The sequence below is a fragment of the Setaria italica genome, chromosome I (assembly GCF_000263155.2).
Source record: "Setaria italica strain Yugu1 chromosome I, Setaria_italica_v2.0, whole genome shotgun sequence".
Taxonomy (NCBI): domain Eukaryota; kingdom Viridiplantae; phylum Streptophyta; class Magnoliopsida; order Poales; family Poaceae; genus Setaria; species Setaria italica.
Window position 1 is genome coordinate 18,237,806 of NC_028450.1, and position 25,949 is coordinate 18,263,754.

The 25,949-nt window shown below is 38.0% G+C and overlaps 1 protein-coding gene across 1 annotated transcript; it reads left to right on the plus strand.

Moving 5' to 3' along the window:
• The first annotated feature begins 9,253 nt into the window (after positions 1-9,253).
• Positions 9,254-9,592, plus strand: LOC105914128 (prostatic spermine-binding protein-like). Its single transcript, XM_012844930.1, has one exon. The coding sequence runs from the start codon at positions 9,254-9,256 to the stop codon at positions 9,590-9,592; it is 339 nt and encodes a 112-aa protein (XP_012700384.1).
• The last annotated feature ends 16,357 nt before the right edge of the window (positions 9,593-25,949 follow it).

The following is a 25,949-nucleotide window of genomic DNA, read 5'->3' on the forward strand; positions in this document are numbered from 1 at the left end:
AGTGATGATACCAGCTTGGATCCTGATATTGTTAATGGTCTAATATTAATGCTAGATAATTGTAACCCTTTGGTGAGGGAATTCAGAAAGGTACGTGACCTTCTTGCTTAGCATGGTGGTGAACATATAGGTTTAAGAATTGTAGGTGCACATGAAGACAATCCTGCTCAGTTTGATGTGCCAATGGTGAGTGAAATAGCTAGGTTAGTTTTTGGTGATTCTTCACTTGAGAATTATAAACGAGATATCATAGTGGATAGTATACCATCTAGCTTGCAACACATTTCTTGTCTTCATCCTGCTTATATGACACTATAATATCCATTGTTGTTTCCTTATGGCGAGCAGGACTTTCATCTTGGGATTCCGTATAGGCGTACGGATCTATTACAGGCTGGTGCTTGGAAAAATGTTACCATGCAAACGTATGCTTGCTATAATTGTCATTATAGGAGAGATCAGCCTAATCCATATTTATGTTGTGGAAGGTTGTTTTTTCAATCAGCAGTGGATATTTTTGCCTGCGTAGAAGAATGTAGGCTGACTTGGATAGCTGATCACCAAGATGACTTTAGATGTGAACATTTTCAAGGTATTATTGATGCTGTGAGTAGAGGCTACGTTGATGGTTCTTCTATAGGGAAGCAGCGTGTTGACAGTATTTAACTCAGCAATTTCAAGATGCAGTTGCTATATGTAGGGTGTATGGTTCTCCTTATTTTTTTACAACATTTACATGCAATCCAAAATGGCTCGAAATAAAAGAGACCATGGAGTTGGAGTGTGGGCAACGACCATCAGATAGACCCGATGTTGGCTGTAGGGTGTATCATATGAATCTGAGCGAATTAATGGATGATATTAAGTTTGGTTCTGTTTTTGGACCTATTGTTGCAGGTATGCACGTATAATTTATGCATTGTTGGGTTCTGTTGCATTTTACAACAGTATCATGAAATTGTTTTTTTTCTTGCTCGGATTTATCTTGTATGGCTGCTGTTTTACGACTTACATACTAACAAAGCAATTTCCTTTAAGTTCTGGAAAGTGTCGAGTTTCAAAAGAGGGGGTTGCCACATGCTCATATACTAGCTTGGCTCCAAGATATAGCAGCGGCGGATATTATTTCAGTCATTGATAATTATATATCCACTGAAATACTAGATCCTGAAGAAGATCCACTTGGATATGCACTCGTGGAAGAATTTGTGATGCATGGTCCATTTGGTGACGATAATAAAAATTGCCCTTGTATGAAGAATGGTTCATGTTCAAAGCATTTTCCTAAGCAATTTCAAATAGAAACTACTACTCATGGGAGAGGTTTCATTATGTACAAGCGATGTGATACGGGACGTTACATTATTAAGAATGGTGTTAGATTGGATAATCGTTATGTGGTTCCTTACATTATGTTGTTGTTGAAGAGATATCAAGCACATATAAATGTTGAATTTTGCAATCAGTCAAGCATTGCTAAGTATTTGTGTAGGTATGTGATGAAGGGGCCTGACCAAGCAAATGTTACGTTTCGGAGAACTGAAAAAAGGAAGGCCTCATCGAGTAACACTTTTCTAGTGAATAAAAGGTTGTGGTCAAGAGATAAATCCGGTGTGCCATAAGCTAAAGATGAAATAATGGAACATATTCAGTGTCGATATATATGTGATAAGGAAGCATATTGGTGTATTTTTGGTTTTGAACTGCACCACAAGATTCCAGCTATTGAGAGATTGGCAGTTCATTTACCTAGCATGAATATGGTGCCTTATGCCACTGGAGCTAACTTGGCGTCTTTGATTGCTACTCCTTTTCTCCAGAACACCACATTGACTGAATGGTTTGTAGCAAATCGTAAGTATCATGTTGCTCGTGAAATATCGTATTGTGATTTTCCTACTAGGTGGACATGGGATAGCTCGTCACGATTGTGGAAACCCAGGGGCAGTGGGACCTATAAGATTGGACGCATGGATAATGTTCATCCTTCTCCGGGTGAGAATTACTATCTCAGTATGCTTCTGTTAGTTGCCAGAGGAGCTCAATGCTATGAGGATGTACGTACGGTTAATGGAAGTTTGTATGGCACGTTTAAAGAGGCTTGCTCAGCATGAGGTTTATTGGGTGATGATCGCGAATGATTTGCTACCTTCGCTGAAGCAGATTGCTAGGCTACCGGATCTTAGTTGAGATCTTTATTCGTATTAATGGTGATGCTAGGCTACCAGATCTTAGTTCAGATCTTTATTCGTGTTAATGGTGATGTATTATGGTGTCTCTCATGAAGCCTCTTTATTCGATAGGTGTTGGCAACCCATGGCTGATGATATAGAGTATGTTCTTCAAAAGCGTATGGACTGTTCTTCTTATTTTGTACCTGATTCACAGCTGAGAGGTATGGTAATTGATGAGCTACCTGAGTTATTTTCTAAAAATGGGGTTTCAATTACAAAGTACAATTTGCCATCTTCAGCACCAAATTCAGGTTTTGGAAATTGTCTTATTGATGATGAAGAGGCATATGACATTGCTACACTAGTAGATCAGGCTCCTCTACTGTATAGTAGACTCAATGATTGTCAACAGACTGCTTATGATTCCATTGTTAGAAGTGTCATTGGTTATGAACCTGCATTTAATTCGTGCTAGGTTTTGGAGGTACTAGCAAGACATTTCTCTGGAACAGTATAATTACGTATGTTAGATCTCTTGGAAAGATCATCCTTGCTGTTGCATCGTCAGGTGTTGCTTCATTGTTACTACCGTGTAGCAGAACTGCACATTCAAGATTTAAGATTCCAATAGACATTGATGAGACTACAATTTCTAATATTAAAAGAGGTACCATTTTAGCTGATCTCATGAAAAAACATAAGGTGGTGTTTTCAAGCTTTGGATCGCTTGTTGCGCGACATTATGTCAGAGAACGATGCAGACATGGGGTTATTGCCTTTCGGTGGTATGGTTGTGGTTCTTGGTGGTAATTTAAGATAGCTTCTGCTCGTTATTGAAGGTGGTGTGCGCTCAAAGATAGTGGATGCTACTATTACTAATTCTCCGCTATGGAGATTTGTTATTATTTTGGAGCTAACAATGAATATGAGATTATTTGCAGATGGTTTAGATTCCGTTGCTAAGGAGGAGCTCTCTAAATTTAGTGATTGGATTCTTTCAGTAGGTGATGGTACTTTGCCTACTGTTTCTCATGCACCTGGAGATGATGGTGCTTGGATACAAATTCCTGATGACATGTTAGTTGTGACTACTACTGGCGACAGAATACGAGCCATGATTGATGCAGTTTATGATGAATTCAGCTTTAATTTTAAGGATGAATCTTATTTGTGCAAGCGAGCCATTGTGTCTCCTACCAATGACGTGGCAGATGAGATTAATTCTGCAATGATATCGATGGTCCCAGGAGAAAGGAAAGAATATTTGAGTTTTGATTGTGTTTCTAAGTGTTTGGATACGGTTGGCAACGTTGGTTTATTATATCCGATTGAATTTTTGAATTCGTTGAAAGTTAATAATTTTCCTGATCATTGCCTTGTTCTTAGAGTTGGAGTTCCGGTGATGCATCTTAGGAATCTTAATCAGATGACTGGTTTATGTAATGGTACGTGGCTCGTTATCACTAATTTAGCTGAGAGGATTCTAGAGGCATGTATTATTACTGGTTCTAGCATTGGTGACATAGTATATGTTCCTCGTATAGTTTTGACTGCTACAAAATAGAAGTGGCCTTTTACTTTGCAAAGACGTCAATTTCTTATTGGAGTGTGCTATGCTTGACTATCAATAAGAATCAAGGGCAAATTTTGTGAGCTGTTGGACTATATTTAAGAAATCCAGTTTTTTGCATGGTTAGTTATACATTGCACTGTCAAGAGTCACTTCTAGAAAAGGTCTCAAGATCTTAATAGAAGATGGTGACAATGGATGTGGAGAATACACAAAAAATATTGTGTACCCTGAAGTGTTTACTTCGCTCAGACGATCGCTTTCATCGTGACTACTGAAGCGTTATGGATGGTGTTGTTTATTATGATATTGATTTTGTGTATGTGTTTGTACTCTCTCGGCTATCTTTTCAACTAGTGGTTGTTTTCTTTGCTAAGAAAAAAAATCATATTATGTATTTGTTTTGACTAATTTTTGGAATTTTTACTTGCAGTCAATTCACATATTGAGATTACAATCTTTGCCTGCATGTTTGAAAAAGCCGAGACTATAAGCGAATGCTTACAGGGAGTATAAAGGTAAAGATGTAGATAAGGATCTGTTGCACCGAGGATCTGCTGACCTTGAAAAGGATGCTCAAAAACTATGCAATGAAAAGAATATGCTGGTACTGAAATTTGAGGAGGCTTCAAGAGAACCTGGTGCTATAATTACAACACAATGTGCTTAAAATAATTTCCATCTGGTCATTGTTTAAAGTAAGAAGTAATAAATTTTTTTGCAATTGTCAAGTCGGAACTAAGTTGTCTCATAATTTAAAGCTCTGGTGTCATCAGTACCACGGGAAATGGGTGCCGTGCAAAGTGAACTGTCCAAACACAAGGATGCTTCCTTACAATTGCATTCTTTGCAAGCAGAAGTTTCCTCACTTCCTAGCATCCTAACCATAAAGGTAAATTTTATTTGTTAGTTTGCACAATCAGTGTGCAAGTGTTGTGGATTAGTTTGCCGATGTGTCAATTCTGTATATTTTTGTAGGAACAAGAAATTGAAGAAAAATCATTTACGCAACTTCTATATGAGTGATATTTATTGAACAGGGTACTTCTTTTCAGTTCATTTTTATGAAAAATGTTGAGTTAGTGTTATTTTTGCATGAACTTGAAGTTTTAGGCGTAGTTTTTACGCTTGAACAATTGGTTTGTGTACATATGTATCTATATTTTCGTTTTCTGAATTTACAATAGTTGTATTAAAAGTGCTTCTTTGAATCTAGTTTCCTCATGTCTATTCTAGTGGCATCTAGAATAAGTAGACAGTGTGATTGTGGACGAGATCCAGTATCCACAGGTTCAGTGTTGCCTTAAAATGGAGCTGCGTGGGTACCTAGGCTCGTCGTTGTTAGTGGAAAGAAATTTGTTAGGTTTTCGGAATTCCTGGTCGTTTAGGATCGAACTATCGAACATGATCGCTCACTTGAGTGAAGCTGCATCACACAGCACATATAAGCAGACAACAAATTTGACTACACAAGCATATGCAACAGATTGAACCATTAGCAGACGAGAGGTGTAACCTTCCGCGAAGTACTTAATTAACACATATAAGTATGAAGTTGTTACCCATGTGATCAAGACGAGGCAGAAGCATCCAACGTAGTGAATGCGTTACATATAGATTAGCAAACTAACATCTATATAAGTACAAGTCTATCTTCATGGGACTAGAGTAAAACAGAGAGGCATGTAAAGTCATACAGCCTCAACTATACTTCATCCTAGGTTATAAAACTCTCAAGCTATCATCCTCCATTTAATAGTAACGCGAAGCTCCTTCACCTTGGCTTTGATCTGACATTTTACAAGAGCATCATTTTTCTTCAGAAATTCCAAGTCAAAAAATGATGTTACCGTATGTAAACGAGAAATGATTAGGTAAGTGAAGGATTATCAGCTGCTTGGCGGAAAGGATATCATCACTGCCTTCATCATGGCTGTCAACAGAGAATGATATCAACACTTTCATTTTTTTGAAATAGAGCACATAGTCGTAGGAATCCTGCTTTATTGAGGAAAAAATAGGGTCACAGTGAATATATAGGATATCTACCGTATAGAACTTTGCACCCTTTGTACAATACTAATTGCACTGGATCGTAGAAAATATGGTACACATTGATGAGTCAGGATGGTAGAACTGTCTGTTTGTATCCCTTAGATTCATGTATGTTGTAATTGTTTGCTACAGGAAATAAAAGAGGGTTATTTATATATAGAACAAAAGAATGTGCTGCTACCAAGAGTCATGAATGTATGGATGAGGGAAGATACCATTCATGAAAGTAGAGGTTAATCTAATTCGCTCCTGATTAAATAAGCCAAAATCACCCCTGATTATTCACTAATCTAATTTGAGGTACAGTATTATTGGCAGACATAATGTGAATCCATGTTTTCATTTCCCCTTAGATTCATGTCTGTTGTAATTGTTTGCTACACGAAATAAAAGAGGGTTATTTATATATAGAACAAAAGAATGTGCTGCTACCAAGAGTCATGAATGTATCTGGATGAGGGTAGATACCATTCATGAAAGTAGAGGTTAATCTAATTCGCTCCTGATTAAATAAGCCAAAATCACCCCTGATTATTCACTAATCTAATTTGAGGTACAGTATTATTGGCAGACATAATGTGAATCCATGTTTTCATTTCTAGAGCGAATATACAGGCATGTCCGTAATGATGAATCAAATGCCACGAACAATATTCAGTTTTCTATTGATAGGCCTGTATATTAAGTATGTGATATGAAAAGATTACGAACCCAAAATATTATTATATGGTTCTATCATAAGTGTACCCTAAGACAATATTTAGAATGTTTCATGAATTGATTTTTCTATGTTTAGAATGTGATTGCAACCGAAATTTAAGAGATATACGTTTCTATTATGCAAATTAAGCTATCATGTAGCCCATAATGAACTGACTGCATGCCATCATCCTCAAAAAAATATTATTCCTTTTGCATATTTACCAAATGTGAATCTTTATCTAGTGCTTACCACACGCATGACAATGAGGCTAGCATTAAATTAGGACACCATAGACTAGCACTAATAGGCGAGCATCCAATCTAAAAAAATAACACATTCCTTCCTCGACTCCATTTCTAGTGAAATCCGTAGGTACTCAAGTTTAAGAATCTAAGACCATGGAGATGCTAGAGGGGTCCGGCTTACCTCATCATTGATGCACAGTTATGAGGCTCCCACTCCATTCCCTTGGTTCCTGGAGGCGGCAGCACTTGCTTCAAAGCCCCGTGGCACGTCTAGGACTTTGGGCTTGATGTTGCTGTCGAGGTCCATGGCGAGCAGCGTCTCGATGACTCGCCGACGGCACCGCCCTGTGGTGGATGCGGGGCCGCGCATCGACAATGGTCTCAAGGTTGCAGGGCTTTGCGAGAAGCTACTGCTCGCGTCTCGCAGTTGTCTCCATGAGTTGTGGTTGCGGCAGGTGATCGTCGCACTGTAGATGGGGGAGAAGGATGCGGCCGACAATGAGAGGGGAAGAAGACGATGCATCCGGTGAGGGGAGAGGGAAGAAAACCTGTGTTATGATGGGATGTTTTGGGGGAGTATGCAAATAGGCAAGGCGGCGAGGCAATTTGTTTTCTTAAGGAGTGTGGGGTACGACAGTTGTTTCCACCTAGAAACCAGTGGAAGGCAAATGAGTGTATTCTTCGCGTGTGTTTCGTGTGTGCGATTGGCTTGCGGCTATGTCGATGGCGTACTCGATGTGTCAGAAGATTATGATCTATAGGACTTTGCATTGCTACCTGTGCATGTTATGCTGATGCGTGATATTGAACAATGCTTGTAGTTATGGTTATGTCATTGGACTGGAGTTTTTGTAATGTTGGATTGTTGTTGATGATGATTGTTTTAATATATTTTATATCTGACGAGTTGAAATTATTACTATTTTTTATTGTAATATGACATCGATCTTCATTAATCACATATATATTTTCATTGGCAATATTAATTACAAGGTCAGCCAATCAGTCTTGGACCTCATCAAGCAAAAGTAGTAGAAAAGCAAAAGCTACACTAATTCACAATTGCATCTAAAGGGTGAATTAGTTATCTATTCCAAGTTTCCTTTGGAGTAGAACGATTTCTTGGTGAATCCTACAATCCTTGTTGCAAAACAGTGTCTTTTGTGGCCATCCAAAAGTAACACCGCAGCTGTAGCCACCGCACGAAAGGTGTTGGAGGTATGCCCTAGAGGCAATCATAGAGATGATGATATTCCATTTGTATCCATGATTTATATTGTGTTCCTTGAATATCCATTAAAGGCTACTTGAATTGATTTGCAATTATGTGAATTGTATGTGAAACTCTTTACTTGTATGGTTATTCTAAAGTTGTCCCTAGTCGAAGTTCATGTGAGGACGCACATGAATATTAGACTAGCACATGTATTAGTTGATAACTATGTTTCACGAGTCATGGATATGGAGATGTTGAACTAATAATGTGAACACATGTGGAGACATTATGGAATCCATTGTGTCATATTTCTCGAGTTTGATTTTGTACCTTATTAGAAAAATGTCTTAGGATTCAGTTGCATTTGGCAATGAGATTTTGTGGCTAAGCACATGTCTCACAGATCTACTATAGAAATTTATGATGGAATGTTTAAAAGGACCAACACTTTGACATGTTTCAGTGGCCGAAGCATTGGAAAGTGAGTCTAAAAGGTCAATAGTTGCAATTATTGGGAAATGTAGTGACAACCTGCTCTGTTTACCTGCTATCATCATGGTGACTTGCAAGAAGCAACACTAATAAAATGTTGCCACTTTAGTATTTGGGTAAACTTTGTGATGAAATTTTGGATATTATGGAATATTCTAACGCGAAAAGAGTATATATATTTCATGTTCAATAGGGTGAAATCATTGTTCTCTAAAATAATGAGAAGGACATTTTGATAAGTGCAAAAATATCATATGCCACCTTTGTTGATACCGTTATGTGGTGGTAATTGTATTGGGGAAGAATTCTTTCTTGGATTTCAAGAAGGTGAGGCAAGATCTGAATGTGAAAAAAATGAGGGTAAAGTGATATTTTGAGTTCAGGGTTGGTGCAAGAATGCAATAGCCCTTGAGTAATATGGTGTGATTGGGTTAAAATTGAGGACAATACTATCCTTAAGTTTCAATTGCCACTTCAGACGTGTCATGATAATATAATTTGTTTTAAGTAGTTTGACGTACGTATTAAAAAAATGGTGTATAAGGGTAGTGTACCAGGGAAAGGGGCCATACTGTATAGTTGCTAGAAGCCACAAAAGGACCACTGGGTATTGGCAAATCGTTGGAACAAAACGATGCCACTTCTCTAGGTCAGTCGCGTCGTTTCAGCATTAATAAATATGCCATCGCACTACTGCATCGATGCATATTCATGGTGTTTCGTCTTCGATAGTCTCATTCCTGAATTGCATCGTTCTTGATAGTGTAGAAGGAGTAAAGCCTCACACGTACGACAACAATGTCAACCCCACCAGATTCCCCGATTGATCCTTCAGGGCTATGGCCATCCAAGCTTCCGCAGGTTTTCTCAGATGATGATGAGGAGGATTCTGTCACAGTATCATCTGATGGTGAGCATGGGTCCTCAGCCCAAGAATTCTATGGCGTCAAAAGTGATGAAGACATAAGCGAAGGTGTCGACAATGACACCAACGACGGCAACGACGATAGCGACGATGGCAAAAATGGTGACAACGACAGCAGCGATGATGGCGAAGATGATTATAACGAGGATGGTGAAGACAGCGACAACAATGCCAGCGGACCACCTAGCAACACTGTTGTGTGGATGACTTGAGTGAGGATGATGGAGGTCTTGGCGATGACGATGCCGCGTAATATCCTTCCAAAGATTGTGAGAACTCACATGTTGGAGATTTGTCTTCCAAGTTGATTTGACGCTGTCTTAGTGCTTGGCCTACTCAGTAGTAGTAAGATTGAAAGTTAGTATGGACGTTGACTAAAATTACTTACATGTATTAACTATTGTTTGTGGAATATGTAATTGTGAACTTAATGTTTTATTGTATGTGTCGTATGTCTGTATTGAATATCAAGTTTCCTTGCTCATTTGTATGATTTGTCTGTATATGAATTGTTTATGAGTATCATGCATATTTACTACTATGACGCCATGAATGCAAGTGATGTGTCTTAATATGCCACGTCATATGACGTTCTAGATTGATTGGTCTCCAGGTGTCTTGTACGTGCATTGCTGGAGCTCTTACTCATCTACTATTTACATTTGGTTACTATTTATAGTTGTTCACAACATGCTATTCTGCTTCCATGGTAGTTATTCATGTTTTGTTTGTCGTCACAACATTCTGTGGTTACTTGTATTGTTTTTCTTGAATGCAGTATTGTAATTATTCTTATTACCTTTTACTATGTTGAAATTGTGAATATAACATCCTTATACCCCAAGAATATATATTTTACTACTTATTGCTTACAATAAATTTAATCACAAATTTTCTAATTTTGCTTTGTATGGTGCATTAGCTATTAATATTTCAAATACTTTCTCTATTGTTATATTTGTTTATCATATAAAGTCTAAAGCTATGGTGGTTCTTATTCAGTTAACAATGGATGCGAGATGCTTCATATCCCAATTACAACTACAATTTAGAAGCTATGAATCCATACGATTTCCTATGGTAGTTTATGTGACACCTGACACTCATGGGACCACTATTCCTGAGGCTTTATATGAAATTCAAACTATGTTTTGCAAGAAAGGTACTATTGATGTTCATGTTGTCATTAGTCGTCAAGAGTGTATCTTTTCTTTTACAGATGATGATGATGATGTAGAGCCTGCATATGATGCGATACAGGAATCTTTTATAAATATTGCTTCATGTGGAGCGCTTCTAAAGTACAGGTAGTGGCATCCACTTGATGAATTTGGCTTAGACTTGGCCAACGAGCATATTATTGTGACCATCGAGGGACTGCCACTATTTTTATGGAATCACGATGTTGTAGAATATATACTTAGTCCATATTGTGCACTTGAATTTGTCGATGATTTGACTAAATCAAGTCAAAATTTAATATCTTATAGATGCATAGCCTGGTCCCAGAAGGAAATTTTAGTACCATCAGTTATCAAGCTTGATGTTCTCGTTGATAGTTCATTGCATTATTATGTTGATGTTGAACAGTGCTACAAAAGAGTGTTTGTTTTCCGGATCAATCTTCAAGTAAGAAAGTTTAAACCTGGTGTTTCTTTACATGTTCAATACAAAGATCCTACAACTATATCAAGTTGTGAATCAATTGCAGTTGAGCATGAAGTAGATTGCTATATTTCAGTATCTCTCTGTAGCAGGTGGCTTCGATACAAGTGTTCTGAAGCTCTTATTTGTATCCGTCCTATTGATCAAAAATTTCTTACTAACATAGAGTTTATTGCAGCCCTCGAAGTTTATTCTAGATGTCAGTTAAATGTGCAGTGCATTGGCAACAACAAATATATTGTGCAGTTACCTCATGGGGTTGATATTTTCAGTATTCGTGCCAGCCTTCTGAATGTGCAGAGTGAGTTTGTATTAGAACCTTGGACACCTGCAATTGAATCTTGCATAGAAAGTTTGGATGACTGTATTAAAATCCATATTAAACGTATTCCTCCACATATCTGTACTGAGATAGTGATTAGATCCATGCTTGGTCGCTTTTGTTATCCGGAGACTATGGATTATGCTGCAATACTTGATGAAACATCTGAAGATTATTGATGTACAGCATGGTGCAAGAACATGCAAAAAATACCGAAGGTCCTGAATATTAAAATTTTACCAAAATGTTTTGCTTCTTTGTCCGAGATTCATCCAAATGACAACATTCGGCTTGCAACTACAAGAATTAGTATTTACGCTAATTACACGGATCCTACTACTATTTCTGCTAAATAATAACAGGAACGCCGTCTTATAGGTATATAAATATGCTTCTTATGTTGTTTGTTTCTGAGTAAATACATGTACAAATATTTATAGTACTTATTATCGTGTTCGTGATATAAATCTATGACTTTACTTTAACAATTCAATACATGATTTGTTATTCTTATACTGTGGATTTATATGTATTTGTACAGGAAAGTAATTAGAATGCTATTTCTAGCCTCGAGATATATGGAGTAATGCCTTCAACTTCTATGTCGGTTTATACATCCTATGCTTCGTTAATAAATGTTATCAAATATGCGAAACTTTATTTTAGTGGTAATATAAGTTGTAAAATATGCAAACCTTTGGTTTAGTAGTTACGTACGGAAGATTAATTCTCAGTTCAGTGTTGTGCCATGTACAAATTAATGGCATATTGCACTTCTGCAGTAGATGTATGGTCATACTACGAATGATAGTACCACATAACCTGTATGTACCTTATACGACGTGTTTTTTTGCATGTCTTTTATTAGAAATTTAATTGAAATGTATTTTACTAAAATTTTGACAATGTTTAGTCACTTGTCACTTGATCGATATTTTATAAATTATAGAAAATTTTATTTAAACCTTTTTATAATTACCGTATTTAGTGTTGGAGTTCGATGGTTTACTTGCTTAGGATTGCTGCAAAGAAGCAAATTAAATCTGATTGGAAATGGCTTCTTATTATAGGAGAAATTAAATCATAATGGCGATCTTCGCTATGACATTTTGGTAGTTTGTGAGATGGTTCAATATATGCTTCAAGATTTGCCAATCAACCGATGCAACCTTAAAACATTGAATAGTTTTCTTTCGCTTCTCTGCCAATTCTCATTGTTCAGATCCACCTCAAAACCCTGTGGTGCTGATTGCGATCATCGTAGAAAGGCAAATACTTCATACTCCTCACCAAGTCAAAGAAGACCTTCTCTACCCCAACTTTAACATAGCGAGCACGAATAGATTCTGCTGTCTGATTATCTAGGCAAAGAATGAAACCAAACTTGCGAGCTTGATCAACTGCAACCTTGAATGATGAAAGTCTCTTATGGCCAACCAAACTTTCTAAAGCACGGACTATGGTCATCCACCTATTTTTATTCCTATCAGTTTGGGACCAAGCTAAGACCAGATAGTTCTAAGGACCATCATGGATTCCAAGGTAGCACATGTTGTCACGAGTCATCGGAACATCTTTCCTAGCAAAAGAGTTTTCGCCAAGAACACAGTTCTGCAAAGGAAATTTGAGAACAATTAGAATCAGGATCGCGACAAGTGTGTATCAAATTGAAAACAAAAAATAATCAAATGTAACAAGTTCAGCAAACACAAAAGAACGATATAATTAGATGTATATAATAACAATAGGGAGCACCAGATTAAACAATTGCACAAATATTTTTCTATAGGTAACCAAATAGCAAATATTTTTGGGATAGTGGAAACCCCTCATATGAAAAACATCCTTCGAATGTATCCAGATTAAAAATTATAGAATATAGTTATTAAATTTACAGTAGCTCCATCACTGTGACTTAGCGACTGAATTCATGTAAGTGATTTAGCATAACAATTATAGAAATAAGAGTCCCCTAAAGTATTTAAAGACTACTTTAGTACCTATTGCCTACAAATTATGTTGTATACACGAGCAGACTATAAACCATATTAAAGTATATCTTTATTCACAGTACTAAATGAAATTTTCACATCTTCTAAACCACTATAGACAACATATATTGAGACTATAAAAATTATATAACAGAAATGGTATATGAAGAGAGAGATTACAGTTGAAAGCATCTAGCAAATTTGTCTATCTGAAGATTTAAACAAATATAGCAGATTAGATTTCTATGAATAATGAATAAAACACATGAGCTTGACCTAAATAAAAAAGAACTCAAAGGGACTACCATCTTTATTTTAAAAAGAATAGAGAAATATATGAAAGAAAGCAAAACTGGAAAATACAAGAGGTTGGTTGCATACAAATATTCCAGATTGGTTCAGTTCCAAAACAAGAATGAAAGGGATCAAGTAAATCAACTACTTTCCCACAAATGCTATTAGAACAACAAAATCGAACTAGAAGGATCCAAATTAAAGGCAAACATACCTCGAATTTTCCAAACTGTGCGGTTCCTTGTCGAGTTGTTTTGGTACATCAGATAAAAGACTTGTCAGATGCATAGAAGAGGAAGAGAAGCAGTACTGAAAAATTAGCAATGCACTTGAATATACCTAGAATCCTCCAACCTTTGCAGTTTTTCCTAGAGTTCTTCGACTTCTCCAGAGAATGTCAGATGAAATTGAGAAGAGAAGCAGTGAAAAAAAATAGATGGGGGGAGGTAGAAATGCAGGTGAGAGGATTTAATTGGCACGTCATTTAAGGAGGCGAATGGTTCCACACGGGGCCGCACAATGGAACGTGTCGCTTCAGCTACTAGGAAGAGACCGAAAAATTGGGACAAATTGTGTCTGGACATAAACAAGAGGTCAAGGCTCAAAAAATAGAAAAGAAGTTAGACATGTATAAAATTTGGAAATTAGTTAATGAATCACATATTATTATTGAGATGTATTGGAAAGAGTTATTTGGAGAAAGAGTGGATATAGTGGAAAGATAAAAAAATGTATATGGAAACCGATTATAGTTATAATTATTAATTTTACTTACATTATATACATTATATTATATAAAAAGCAGCTGTGAATTAGATGGGAAAGACTAGAAAGATAAAAAAAGGGGATCAAATTTGGCAGCTAAGAAGCTTATTCACAAACACCAGCCAGAAAACATATCGGACAAGGTTGCGAAGAAGGGATACTGGTTCCTGTTCCCGCGTATTCTTTGAGGTGTCAGTTGCCATCTTCGAGAGGCACCAGTTGCCTAGCTTCCCAGGGAAGCTGGCGCAACTTCCCATGGAAGGAGAGGAACTTCTCATTTAATCGCCTTTTCCCCCACCATCGGCGTCGTCGCCAGTTCCACTACCATCTCGTCCCCTTTGTAGTTTTTCTGGAGTTCTTCGACTTCTCCAGAGAATGTCAGGTGAAGTGGAGAAGAGAAGCAGGGAAAATAATAGATGGGAGGAGGTAGAAATGCAAGTGAGAGGAGTTATTTGGCGTGTCATTTCAGGAGGCGGACGGTTCCACATGGGACCGCATGGTGGAATGCGTCATTTCAGCTACCAGGAAGAGACTGGAAAATTGGGCCAAATTGTGTTTGAACATAAACAACAGGTCAAGACCCAAAAAACAGAAAAGAAGCAAGATATGTGTAATCTCTGAAAATTAATTAAGGGATTGTATATTATTATTAAGAGTGGATAGAGTGGAAAGATAAAAAGTGTATATAGAAACTGATTATAGTTATAATTAATAATTTATTTACATTATATAGATTATATTATATGAAAAGCAGCTATGAATTAGATGGAAAAGAGTGGAAATATAAAAAATGGGATCAAATTTGGCAGCTTACTTATTCATGACCATTAGTGATAGCCAGAAAACATATCGAACAAGATTGCGAAGAAGGAATACCGGTTCCTATTCCCGCACATTCTTTGAGGAGCCAGTTGCCATCCTCGAGAGGCGCCAGTTGCCTAGCTTCCCAAGGAAATCGGCGGAACTTCCCATGGAAGGCGAGAAAGTCCTTATTTAATCGCTATTTCCCCCACCATTAGCGTCATCGCAAGTTTCACTACCATCTCATCCCCAACGCGCGCGCCTTACCCCAATAGCCCGGCCAACACCATGAAGCAATCCGTCTCTCCCTCAGCCCCCAGCTCCTCTTCGTGCATCAAGCGATGCTCTCCCCCACCGAGCCCTACTGCGCCACCTCTCCCCACCCTCCCCTTCGCGCATCGAGCGATCCTCCGATGCCTCCTCTTCATCATCACCCTACCATAGCAGGTTATCACCATGCTACCGCCGCACCGCCGCTCGCAATGTCACGGTAGCACTACGCCGCTACATCCACGCGGTGGGGTTGTCCCGTTACGGCGGTGCTTGCGCTGTCCGGATCCCGCTCCAACACCGGTGACCTCGGGCGGCCATTGCACTCATTGTCGGGATCACGCTCCGATGCCGCTGACCTCAACACGCTGGTGCCACCCATGGATGGTCACCATAGAGCTGCTGGGGGCTCCCCGATGTTTTCCCATCCTCCTCCGGCGGTAGGGGCGACTTCCTCCAGCCCTGCGCCCTCATCACCGCCGCGAAAGTTAACCTTTATGGTGAATGTTCCAGCTGATGCATTCAACTCCGACTCCGAGTCCCAGACGAATATGGACATGTCTGATGACCGTTGCTGCGGCTACCGCACACCCTTCCCCCCATGTGATGCTCTGCGCGTCTTCCGCCACGTTGACAACACCTTCCCGTGCCCCGTCTGCCCCGCCAAGAAGCATCGGTGGAGGATCCTGGATGAGGTCAAGGACCATGTCCTTGGAATGTCAAAGTCCGCGGCCCTAAGGGGCGAGAACAAGAAGTAGAGCAGCCACCGTGTCGTCGCCCGAAATGAGGGGTGGATGGAGTGAGCGAGCTGCGCCGGTGGAAGATCAATGTTGTTATCTTTATTATGCTGTTAATTAGTAACTTTAGATTTTGTTGGAACCCTAGCCATCTTTGCTATGCTTTTATCTTTTGTTTGTAATATGAATGCAAAGATCGATCCCCATTGATGGAATCAAAAGTAGTTGCTTGGCATGATTCCTCAGACTCGTCGGATGATGGTGATTACTTACCAGATCCAACTATGAGTGATTCTGATGACAAATACCCTATATTTAGAGAAAGTGGTCACTCAACACCAAGGTCTAAATTTTTCTCACTTGGTGTACTTAATAGTGATGGTACTATACTACTAAACTTTGACTCTCGCTCTCCGCACATCTTTTGAACTTTTGTGTGCGCACCTTTCTGTTATAGTTTTCTAATTTAATCATGCTTATGTCAACAATCTAAATTATGATCATATTATATTTGATTTGATTGTGCTAATAATTCGGATCAATAAGTAATAAAATTGTTTAAAATCTGCACGTCCATGGGAATATGCAAACTAATTTATTCAAATTTTATAGTGGCATCTGATGCGGCAATACTAAGGTGTGCACACAACATGCATTGTATAATATATAGACATAACAAACTAGCTACTTCACTATAGAGTTTACGTTATTTAGAATACACAGACTCCTGAACTACATAGACTATTTGAGACAGGATGCAGTGTAGACGCAGATATGATGATGGCGATTTAAACTGACTTCATATTTATACAACAGAACTTCGTTAGTGTTCATAGAGGTTGCATCTTCAGTGTGTCCCTCCTTGTTTCCTTCCCATTACTGGGGCCATCTGCAATTATTTTAACGTATCATTCCATTGAATTAATCAATGTAGTATCCAAAGAAAACCTAAGTCATTCTTCTTTACATACACACTATTATTGTAGTTAGCTTTGAGACGACCATGTGCTTCAATTATAGCATATGCACACTGCTTAAGGATGATTTTATTGTGATTTGGATCAATACCACCATCTACAACATCAGAGTTCTATTAGCTCTACAACAAGCGCAATTTCAAGTTCTATTAGCTCTAAATTATTGCTTAAATTTGGCTATAAGTCCGAGTTCTTGGTTATTTATATTAATGTGACCAGATTAAATCTTAATGTGCGTACTTGCATGCTCAAGTCCCCGAATTATACTCGAATTCATGCTTAGTTTTGCAATTAGGCCTTAGGTTTCATCACTGGAAAATAGAGCAATGTAGCAAACAATTGTATGACGATTCAACACTATTTTAAAAAAAATGCTAGATACTATTACATATATACATATATATAACCGAAAAGGTATTAAGATCACAAACTGCTTCTTATCACTACTACTCTATTTTACACTGTTTCACAAACGATCAAACCCAGATAGTGATTTGCATCCTTTACATATTGCAAGTACTTTTTACTAAGCGATCCACATTTGATTCACACACACTACGTAATATAATAGCGTTCTAACTCCACTACATAAAGTCAAGCACTAATTCTACAGGTTCTAGCTACTGCTAAAAGGAAAACATCAGGACGCTAAAGCACTCTATATAGACGCACTACACGTGCGCATCTATCCTTGAAAAAAACCAAACAATCAACGCTTCTTCGCTGAGTTGCACTGCGTTTGAAATATCTTTTCAGCCACACGACCAAGAACTGGTAATGCTTGTATCTTCGTGACTCCTCCTGTAGCAAGAGCAGGAAGCAAATCTCCACTTGATTGATCATGGATAATTGACCCACTGGCACAAGCGCACTGGAGGACATGCAACTCATGAAGAGTCTCTGTCCAGCCATGCTGCTGCTTCTTTACATCTTCATTTATAGTCCATAATGCGGTTTCTTCATTGGACCTCTGATATGTAATCCAAACCCAACCAACAACACTGGTACCATTAGAGGAGTCAGTTCCAAAACTCGGAGCATCCAATTTCAGCTCCTTGCAAAGCTCACGAAGTAAAAGTTGACGACTAATCTTTACAACTCGAGTAGCCTACATGACATGGAACATCTATTTAAACCTCATTTGTATAGATCCATGTATAAAAAACTATAGATATGTGTTCCACCATTTGCATTCACCGATTCAAGGATTGATAACTCGATCAACGTTGATAATGGAATTAAATAATCATCCGGTCATCGATTCAATCATAGACAACTCAATCAGCATTGACAATCGAATTAAATAGTCAATCAAAAAGTAAGGCTACTACCTGCACATGAATCTAAAGCAATAATGAATTCTAATTTTTCTCCTACTACTAACTAAAGAATTGGAAAATATTTTTGGCACGCATAGTACATTGTTGAGTAAAAATATGCACAACACGTGATTCCTAATTGACAGATGAGACACGACGAGCGTTGATACCTGGTGCAGTGGAGGCACCATGCTGGATGCTACTCAGCAAAACCAACTTCAACTCTGCTTTCCTTGAACTCTCCATTTTCTACCAAGTTTATCTTTCCCTTGCACACGATTTCTTTCAGTGGTGCTGGATCGGGATAGCTATATACTTATTTGTTCGTAGTATAGGATGACACGCATCTAGCCATGCACGTCTAATTCCATTCTAGAAACAATAACACTTTTGACACCACGCATTGCGTGTCACCTTAGAGCGGTGTTTCACTCGTATTATGACACGAGGTAAATAATAGGTGAGTCAACCAAGTTCTAATGTGGTAAATTAAATCTGGCATTAAGAGTAATGTGGTGATATACAAAAAATATTATTCATTTACTCGTATGATTGTGAAGCCATCTTGTACAATCCCCACCTACGTAGGATATTTCAGTATTTTCATAAAACAAAGTGCAGTACATAGAAACAAAGAGATTAATCATGCTTAATAAAATTATGTACAAGAAGGGATAGTTAGATTCCATGTGTATTCACTTCAGCGTAAACAATTAGGTAATTTCGAAATTTGTTACGAGTATATCTCTCTTGGATTGGATAGCTTCTTGGCCTGTTAAACTAAGTACCACCTCAATTGGGCCAAAGGAAAAAATGATTCTATTCACAGATAGTTTTGCACCGTTGAATAATATGGCATTATATCATATTGGCTACAAAATTGCGATTTGTTTGGATCCAGATCTAAACCACTTTAGTATTTAACTAAATAGTGTCTAAAACAGGCTCAACAATTGTGTGGCCCGCCAGCTACCTAAGCTCAGAAAAATTAGATCTTCTATGCTACAGCTAATGTCACAACAAAATGAATGATGCTTAGTTTAGCATACAATTGCAAAACTTATACATACAGATTTACTCTAACATTCTACTCAAATAGATGCTGCTTCAAATCTATGCATATTAGGTTCTAATCCATATGAGCTCCTTGCGAGTAGATGTCTGATGCTATTTCATGTTTACCTATGATGTTTCAACATTGAGCCACTTGATTATGAGCTTCACTCCAAACTGTATGAATTTATTGTATTGCTGCAACCATGGACTTCCACTTTGAAATCATCTTGGATCCAAATTCCACCATTTCATTTTTCAATTTGTTTCCATCGATTTTGTCCTCCATAGCAATAGCCACTGATCGATAATTATGTCCAAAATAAACACCATTCCTTGCATTTTTGATGGATGCAATGCCTTCTTTATACACATCTTCTTCTGCACTTGCAAAGTCGTATTTTGTTTCAGTTTCCAACATTCTCTTGCATAAAACATCTTCCTTGCTATTGTCATGTTCTACTACATGCAAAATCATCTCACCAGCAAACACATGATTTCCCATTTGTATTATCTCCACTTTTGCCTTTTCATTTCGAGATCCATCAATCATATTATCGAAGATGAATTTATTTGAAACATAAACAATCCTTCTCCACTTCTGCATATATTATCAACTGTAAGTACAATGACAAAATCTATCTTTAGATTGATCATGCTACAATCATTTTAAGAAGAACATGTAACAAACGATTGTGGTCATAACTCATACCTTTACAGCTTCACGCATATTGATATTAACCCTGCTTACAAATATGTCTCTCTGTTCATTCAAGCACTTTAGCCTCACTTTGCTTTCAACTGCATCATCTCTAAATATCAATACTCTATCTCTGAGTACATTTATAAACCAAGTTTGTACCTTCATCGATGCATTTTCAATACCACTAAGATCAGAATCAATGAAACGGTAACCATATACTTGATATAGTCTTTCTACTTCAACCAATCCAGCTTTCCAACCAAATAGAATATCAGAGTTAATATAGAACCATTGACACGTCTTCTCATGCATTGATTCCCATTCTGCATAGATGGTGTCTCTTTCTCTACTGCTATAATCAGCAATACCAATTTTGTGAATTTGCACCAGATGCTCCACTATTTTGTTAAACAAAGATGCTTTCGCATCCTCAATATTGTCATTTAAAGCACTGCAAATATACACATCTATCATATTTTCGAACAAGTTCCCATTTCTTGGAAACTAAAAAGAAAGACTTCTTTGCCAATTATTGCTCTCTATGCAAGTACAGCAACAACGTAGTTGTGTGCTGTTTAGCAGGCAACCCAACTCTCGCACTACTAACTCTCCATTAATTAGAATTGTTTCCTAAAATACAAAAACCCATGTTCCAAAAAATTAGATATTAGTATACTATCAATTAATGATAATTAGCCAATAGTATTGTACCTTCCCAGAAATATTGGTACTAATCTTTCCATACCAATCATCGTACCACTGGAATGTCTTTCCAATACCACTCATAGGGCACAATTCTTCTGTTGCCATTCTACACGGGTAATATAAAAAGACGAATTATAGTCATAATTTAATTAATTTGAGTATGAATAAACTAGAGTTGTAATGAACAAATATAATCGTATAAAACATCAGGTACAAACACTAATACTGTATACATTACCACGGCTATACTGCACACTACAATGATATTGACACAACTCAGAATATGTCTTCAATTTAATTTAGTAACATAACAGCGAATACATAGTTATTTGACATCAACAATTTACATCAACATACTATAACCACATTAAGTTTCACAAAAAGTGTGGTCATGATTTACAATCCCCAATTATTTATACACCTAATTTATTGGAGAACTTCATGTATCTATGACCCCTTCAGCTCAACTAATGGCATTTCCTACTTAGTCAACTGCTTTTCCATTTCTTTACAGCTCATATTCGTGACCATTTCTATAGAGTAAGCAAAGCTATATAGATCTACTCCTATCTTTCTATGCAGAGACTAAATATTGATGAACTAACCTATGAATCACTTGGGTTCCAGCGATAATCCTACCACAGTGCAAGCGAACGTTTCACTTTACTGTGAGAATCGAAAGAGATCCAAGTACCTTTCCTCCCCTTCTTCCTTACTCCGATCTGTTCAAAATGAAACATGGATCAGTTAGTCGAATCAAATCCAACAAGCATCATCAGATAGCTTTTAACTATTCACTACATACCAACCAACTTCCTCTATCTTATTAACCGTTGCCGTGCACCTACCCCTCAGGCACTATCCGGATTGATGCTCCCTTTCTAGACCTAGGTTTTAAGGATGTTAAGCGCCGTCAACTCTAGATTCCGCACAGAGTGAGTAGCCAAACACACGAAAGGAGGCGCAGGAAGTCAGGAGCCCATAGTGGAAGCTACTGGTGACCTCGTGTTTCTTTGCTACACCAACTACTGGGCTTTTCGGAACGAATGGGCTGATCCTGGCCCAATACGTGGAAACCATGTTGTCGATTGAAAGATATCACACATATACAAGACATAGACACATGGATAAACACAACTTTCATGCGCAGCACTTGCATGACACGACGAATACATGACTAGAAGATTAGCTACCATGATATTTCACACGTGTCCACCTTTGCTTACAGGTGTTTGTAACTAGGAATATCATATATAAATAGCTATCCAAGATGCAAAGTACTTTCATCTCTTCAAGCTATGACCTTTCCACATGGTAACCACTTTCAGAATAAAGTAAGCACGAAGGTGATATCGTAGCCAAAGCTGCAGTTATGAATTTTCCATTGTTCAAATCATTTCTTTCCTTGTATAACGCATCAAATCCCTCCTACTCCAACATGAAAGCTGAGGAACTACTTTAAATGTTGCAGAACTATGTCATCTGTTCAGATACCAAAGAAGCTATTTTTCGATCAAATTGCGCAAGACCTAGACCTTTATGTATCTAGAACAGATGTGAGAGAAATGAATTATTCTATATTTACTGCCTCCATTACTATTATGCCAACACAGCGAACACCTCCTCTGCATAATAAGAAAGCAACTTACTACAACAATTTTATAGATACCGTAGGCGGACCAATAGAATCAGCCTACGACGATGCCATTCACAATATCACAAGCGAAGGGAAATTAACTTTAGTCGATCACAACCACGCCAATCTATTGAAGACCCAAAAAGAGAAGGAATCAGCTATGTCATGGGCATGTATTTTTGAGGACACATGTGTCGCTCAGATGAAACACTTGGAAAAGAAAGAAAATCAACATCGCAATTTCATCGTTGAGATCGCAGAGCTATCCGCCGACTACAGCAACGTACTTCCTCTTGCAGGCAATGCTACTGCCTCGAATGCCATCACACTTACATACATAGGAAATACTCCTCCACAATCTACTCTTGAGATGTTTACTGACCAGTTTGTCCATTTAGTCAACAAGCACTGCTGTTAGATGTGTTTAGTTATTTTAATACTTGCCCTGTATCACTACTATGTAATTATGTACTATGTTACTATATCACTTATTTTAGTAACAGCTGGTTTACTATTCCATACGAGCAAAGACAACGTGAATGTGATTATTATGCAGTTATCATGATGCTCGACTTCCATTTCAATCTCTTACTTCCACACTGATGAATATGTGGAATTAATTACGCAATACCTTCAAAGTTAATGCTTATACTATCGCATGCAGACATTAATCGTTATTATTAAAATCATAATTTATACCATCATGTCAAAATATAAAGACCTAAACACACTGGTGGAAAACGCAGCTTTAGTCCCGGTTGGATAGGATCATAGATCCCGAAAATCCAACCGGGACTAAATTTTCGAGACAAAATGAGGTTTTCTAGTCGTGGGTCATTCACCCAGGACTAAAGGGGCTACGTGCATGTTCCTACATGGTGCATGCACGTACCCTTTAGTACTTAAGACTTTTTTGAAATTGTTTTCCATATCAATATTGTATGCAAGTCATATTAATATTGTATGCAAGTCGTATATATATTTCATGACAGTAATTTGTCCTCTTCATTCCTAGGATTGTCCTGTCGTGGTGTTGCTCGGTGCGGCTATTGAACGTTCGTCGTAATAAAATTCTCCCGCGGGATTTATCACCTCGTCCACCAAGAATCCTATAAGACCTTCACATATTGCCAAAATCCTCTCCTTCTCCAAGAGTTTTTGTTGAATATTAAACATCTGTAATTTGCAAATATGTGAATGTCACACGAACAATTAAAAATAAGGAGCTAGAAAACAATTAATTATTAATAGTTTTATTCTACATACATTTATATCATGCAACGATAGCACCTTGTCATGCACAAAATTGTCCATTTGCTCACAGACGTATTATCCACATAGATTATTGCCATGTTCCTATCTCAAGCACTTTAGTAGGAAAAAAATAAGTTATGAAATATTCGTGTTATAGAATGTACAAAAAGTGCAAACTTCATACGTACCGGGAACTTTGTATTGAATGCAAGTTTTTATTTGAATTGACCACGGTGAATCTTAAGGAATCGTTTCCATGCATTGCGGATTGAAATAATGAATGATACATTGTTAGGTGAAAATTTAGGAAACAAACTTTTGCATAGAGATAAAGGTCCAGAATTATTACGAGTTTAGAATGTCTTGAATGTCTGGGTACTCCTCCTGTGGTTTCCTCAATGAATCGAAAACAATAATGTGGCTTTTATCAATCATAATTATTATGAGAATCTAGTGAAAACTGCATACATAAATGTTCATATTAGAGCTAACTAATATTAATTAGGTAAGGAAAATAGATGATACCCACACTTACTTAAAGTTGTATGGCAGTAGTATATATTCCTTGTAATTTGGTTTCTCCAAGAAATTGTATAGCCTCCAATATTTTCTTTGGTTGATACCGTATCTGCTTTTGGTTAATGAGCGATAGATCCATGAAGCCAACATTGAAGTACGATTCTCCGCAGTACCTCTGAATTAGCATCCTACATAAAATGGAAGACGAAGTTAGTAGAGCGACACACACACAAACAATAAGGATCTGAGCCAAAATTACATATTGATAAAAAAACACTTACAAAACTCAGGTGCTGATGAGAGAGACATCAAGGGCATCTTGATGGTACACTTCATATATATCCTTGAATTCCATCCATAGGAGTTTTTCACCTTCGCTGAAAAAATCAATCGGTTTAACCCGAAGAGCAAATATGAGCCTCTTGTTGGCAGAGTGCTCCATGTACCATTCATGGAATTCGTACATCTTCATGGAGAGCTTCCATACCAATTTAGGCCTTACAAGAGGCTTGCCTACCTCAAAGGGCCATTTAGGTACAATTGGCTCTAGAGCTAGCGGTTCAACTTACCCTAGAACTTTAGCAAGAGACATACCTGTATCTTGCATAAATCCAATGACTCTGATTTGTTGTTCTAAGAGCATTGCTGCTATAGTTTGAGCGTGTTTATTTGGTAGATCCCCGAGCTGGGGGATAGTATGAGTCGAAGACGACGCTCTTCGCCATTTTTTCTTCTGATCAGACTTACCTAACGAACACTCATAGTTTGATAGAACAGTCCTCTTTACTTCTTTTAACATGCCAAGAAAAAAAATTAATTTTGCTAGATCTACTAGCTTTGGCTTCATCTCCTTTGCTTTTCTTTGTTCAACGCATGTTTTGAAGAACTCCTTGACTGTTGCTTGCGATAGCTCCCACAATTCCTCAACATCATATCGGCCTGTAGTTTCTGAATGGGTTCAGACTTCATTGTTTTCTTTGGCTGCCTTGGCTTGGAAGGCGGTGATCGTGACTTCTTCAGAGGTGCTGCATGTTCCTTGCTCGCTACGGGTCTTAGTCCCAGTGATGGTGATCGGGGAGGGGTGTTGTGGTCATCGTCGCTCGCACCACCAGGATTCGATGGAGATGGAGATGGTGATCGAGCAAGATGCAACGGTCCCAGTGGTGATGACGGTCCTGGAGGTGGATGTGCTGGAGATGACGATCTTGAGTTTTGAGAAGATGGGCGCTACAGCGAATCTATGGGGAGCAATGATGCCTCCTTGCCTGGGATGATGATGTAGCGTTTGCGCCATAGAATGATCCCATGAAGTGCATCTCCTAGTGTCCTTTCCCTATCACCTCCCGGGAGGTTGAGCTCTAGGCCTCCATCTTATGTATGCGGGAGCACGTATGGATCATCTTGTTTAGCCTTCCATTCTCTAATGTTGATGGGCACGTTGTCCCTTACAATAGCCCCTGTCTAACTCACGAACTTTCTAGCCACATGTTCAGGAGAAATTGGCTTGCCCTCTTCTGTCACTTCCGTGATGTGAAGCCTTCCCTCCATTATCTTTGTA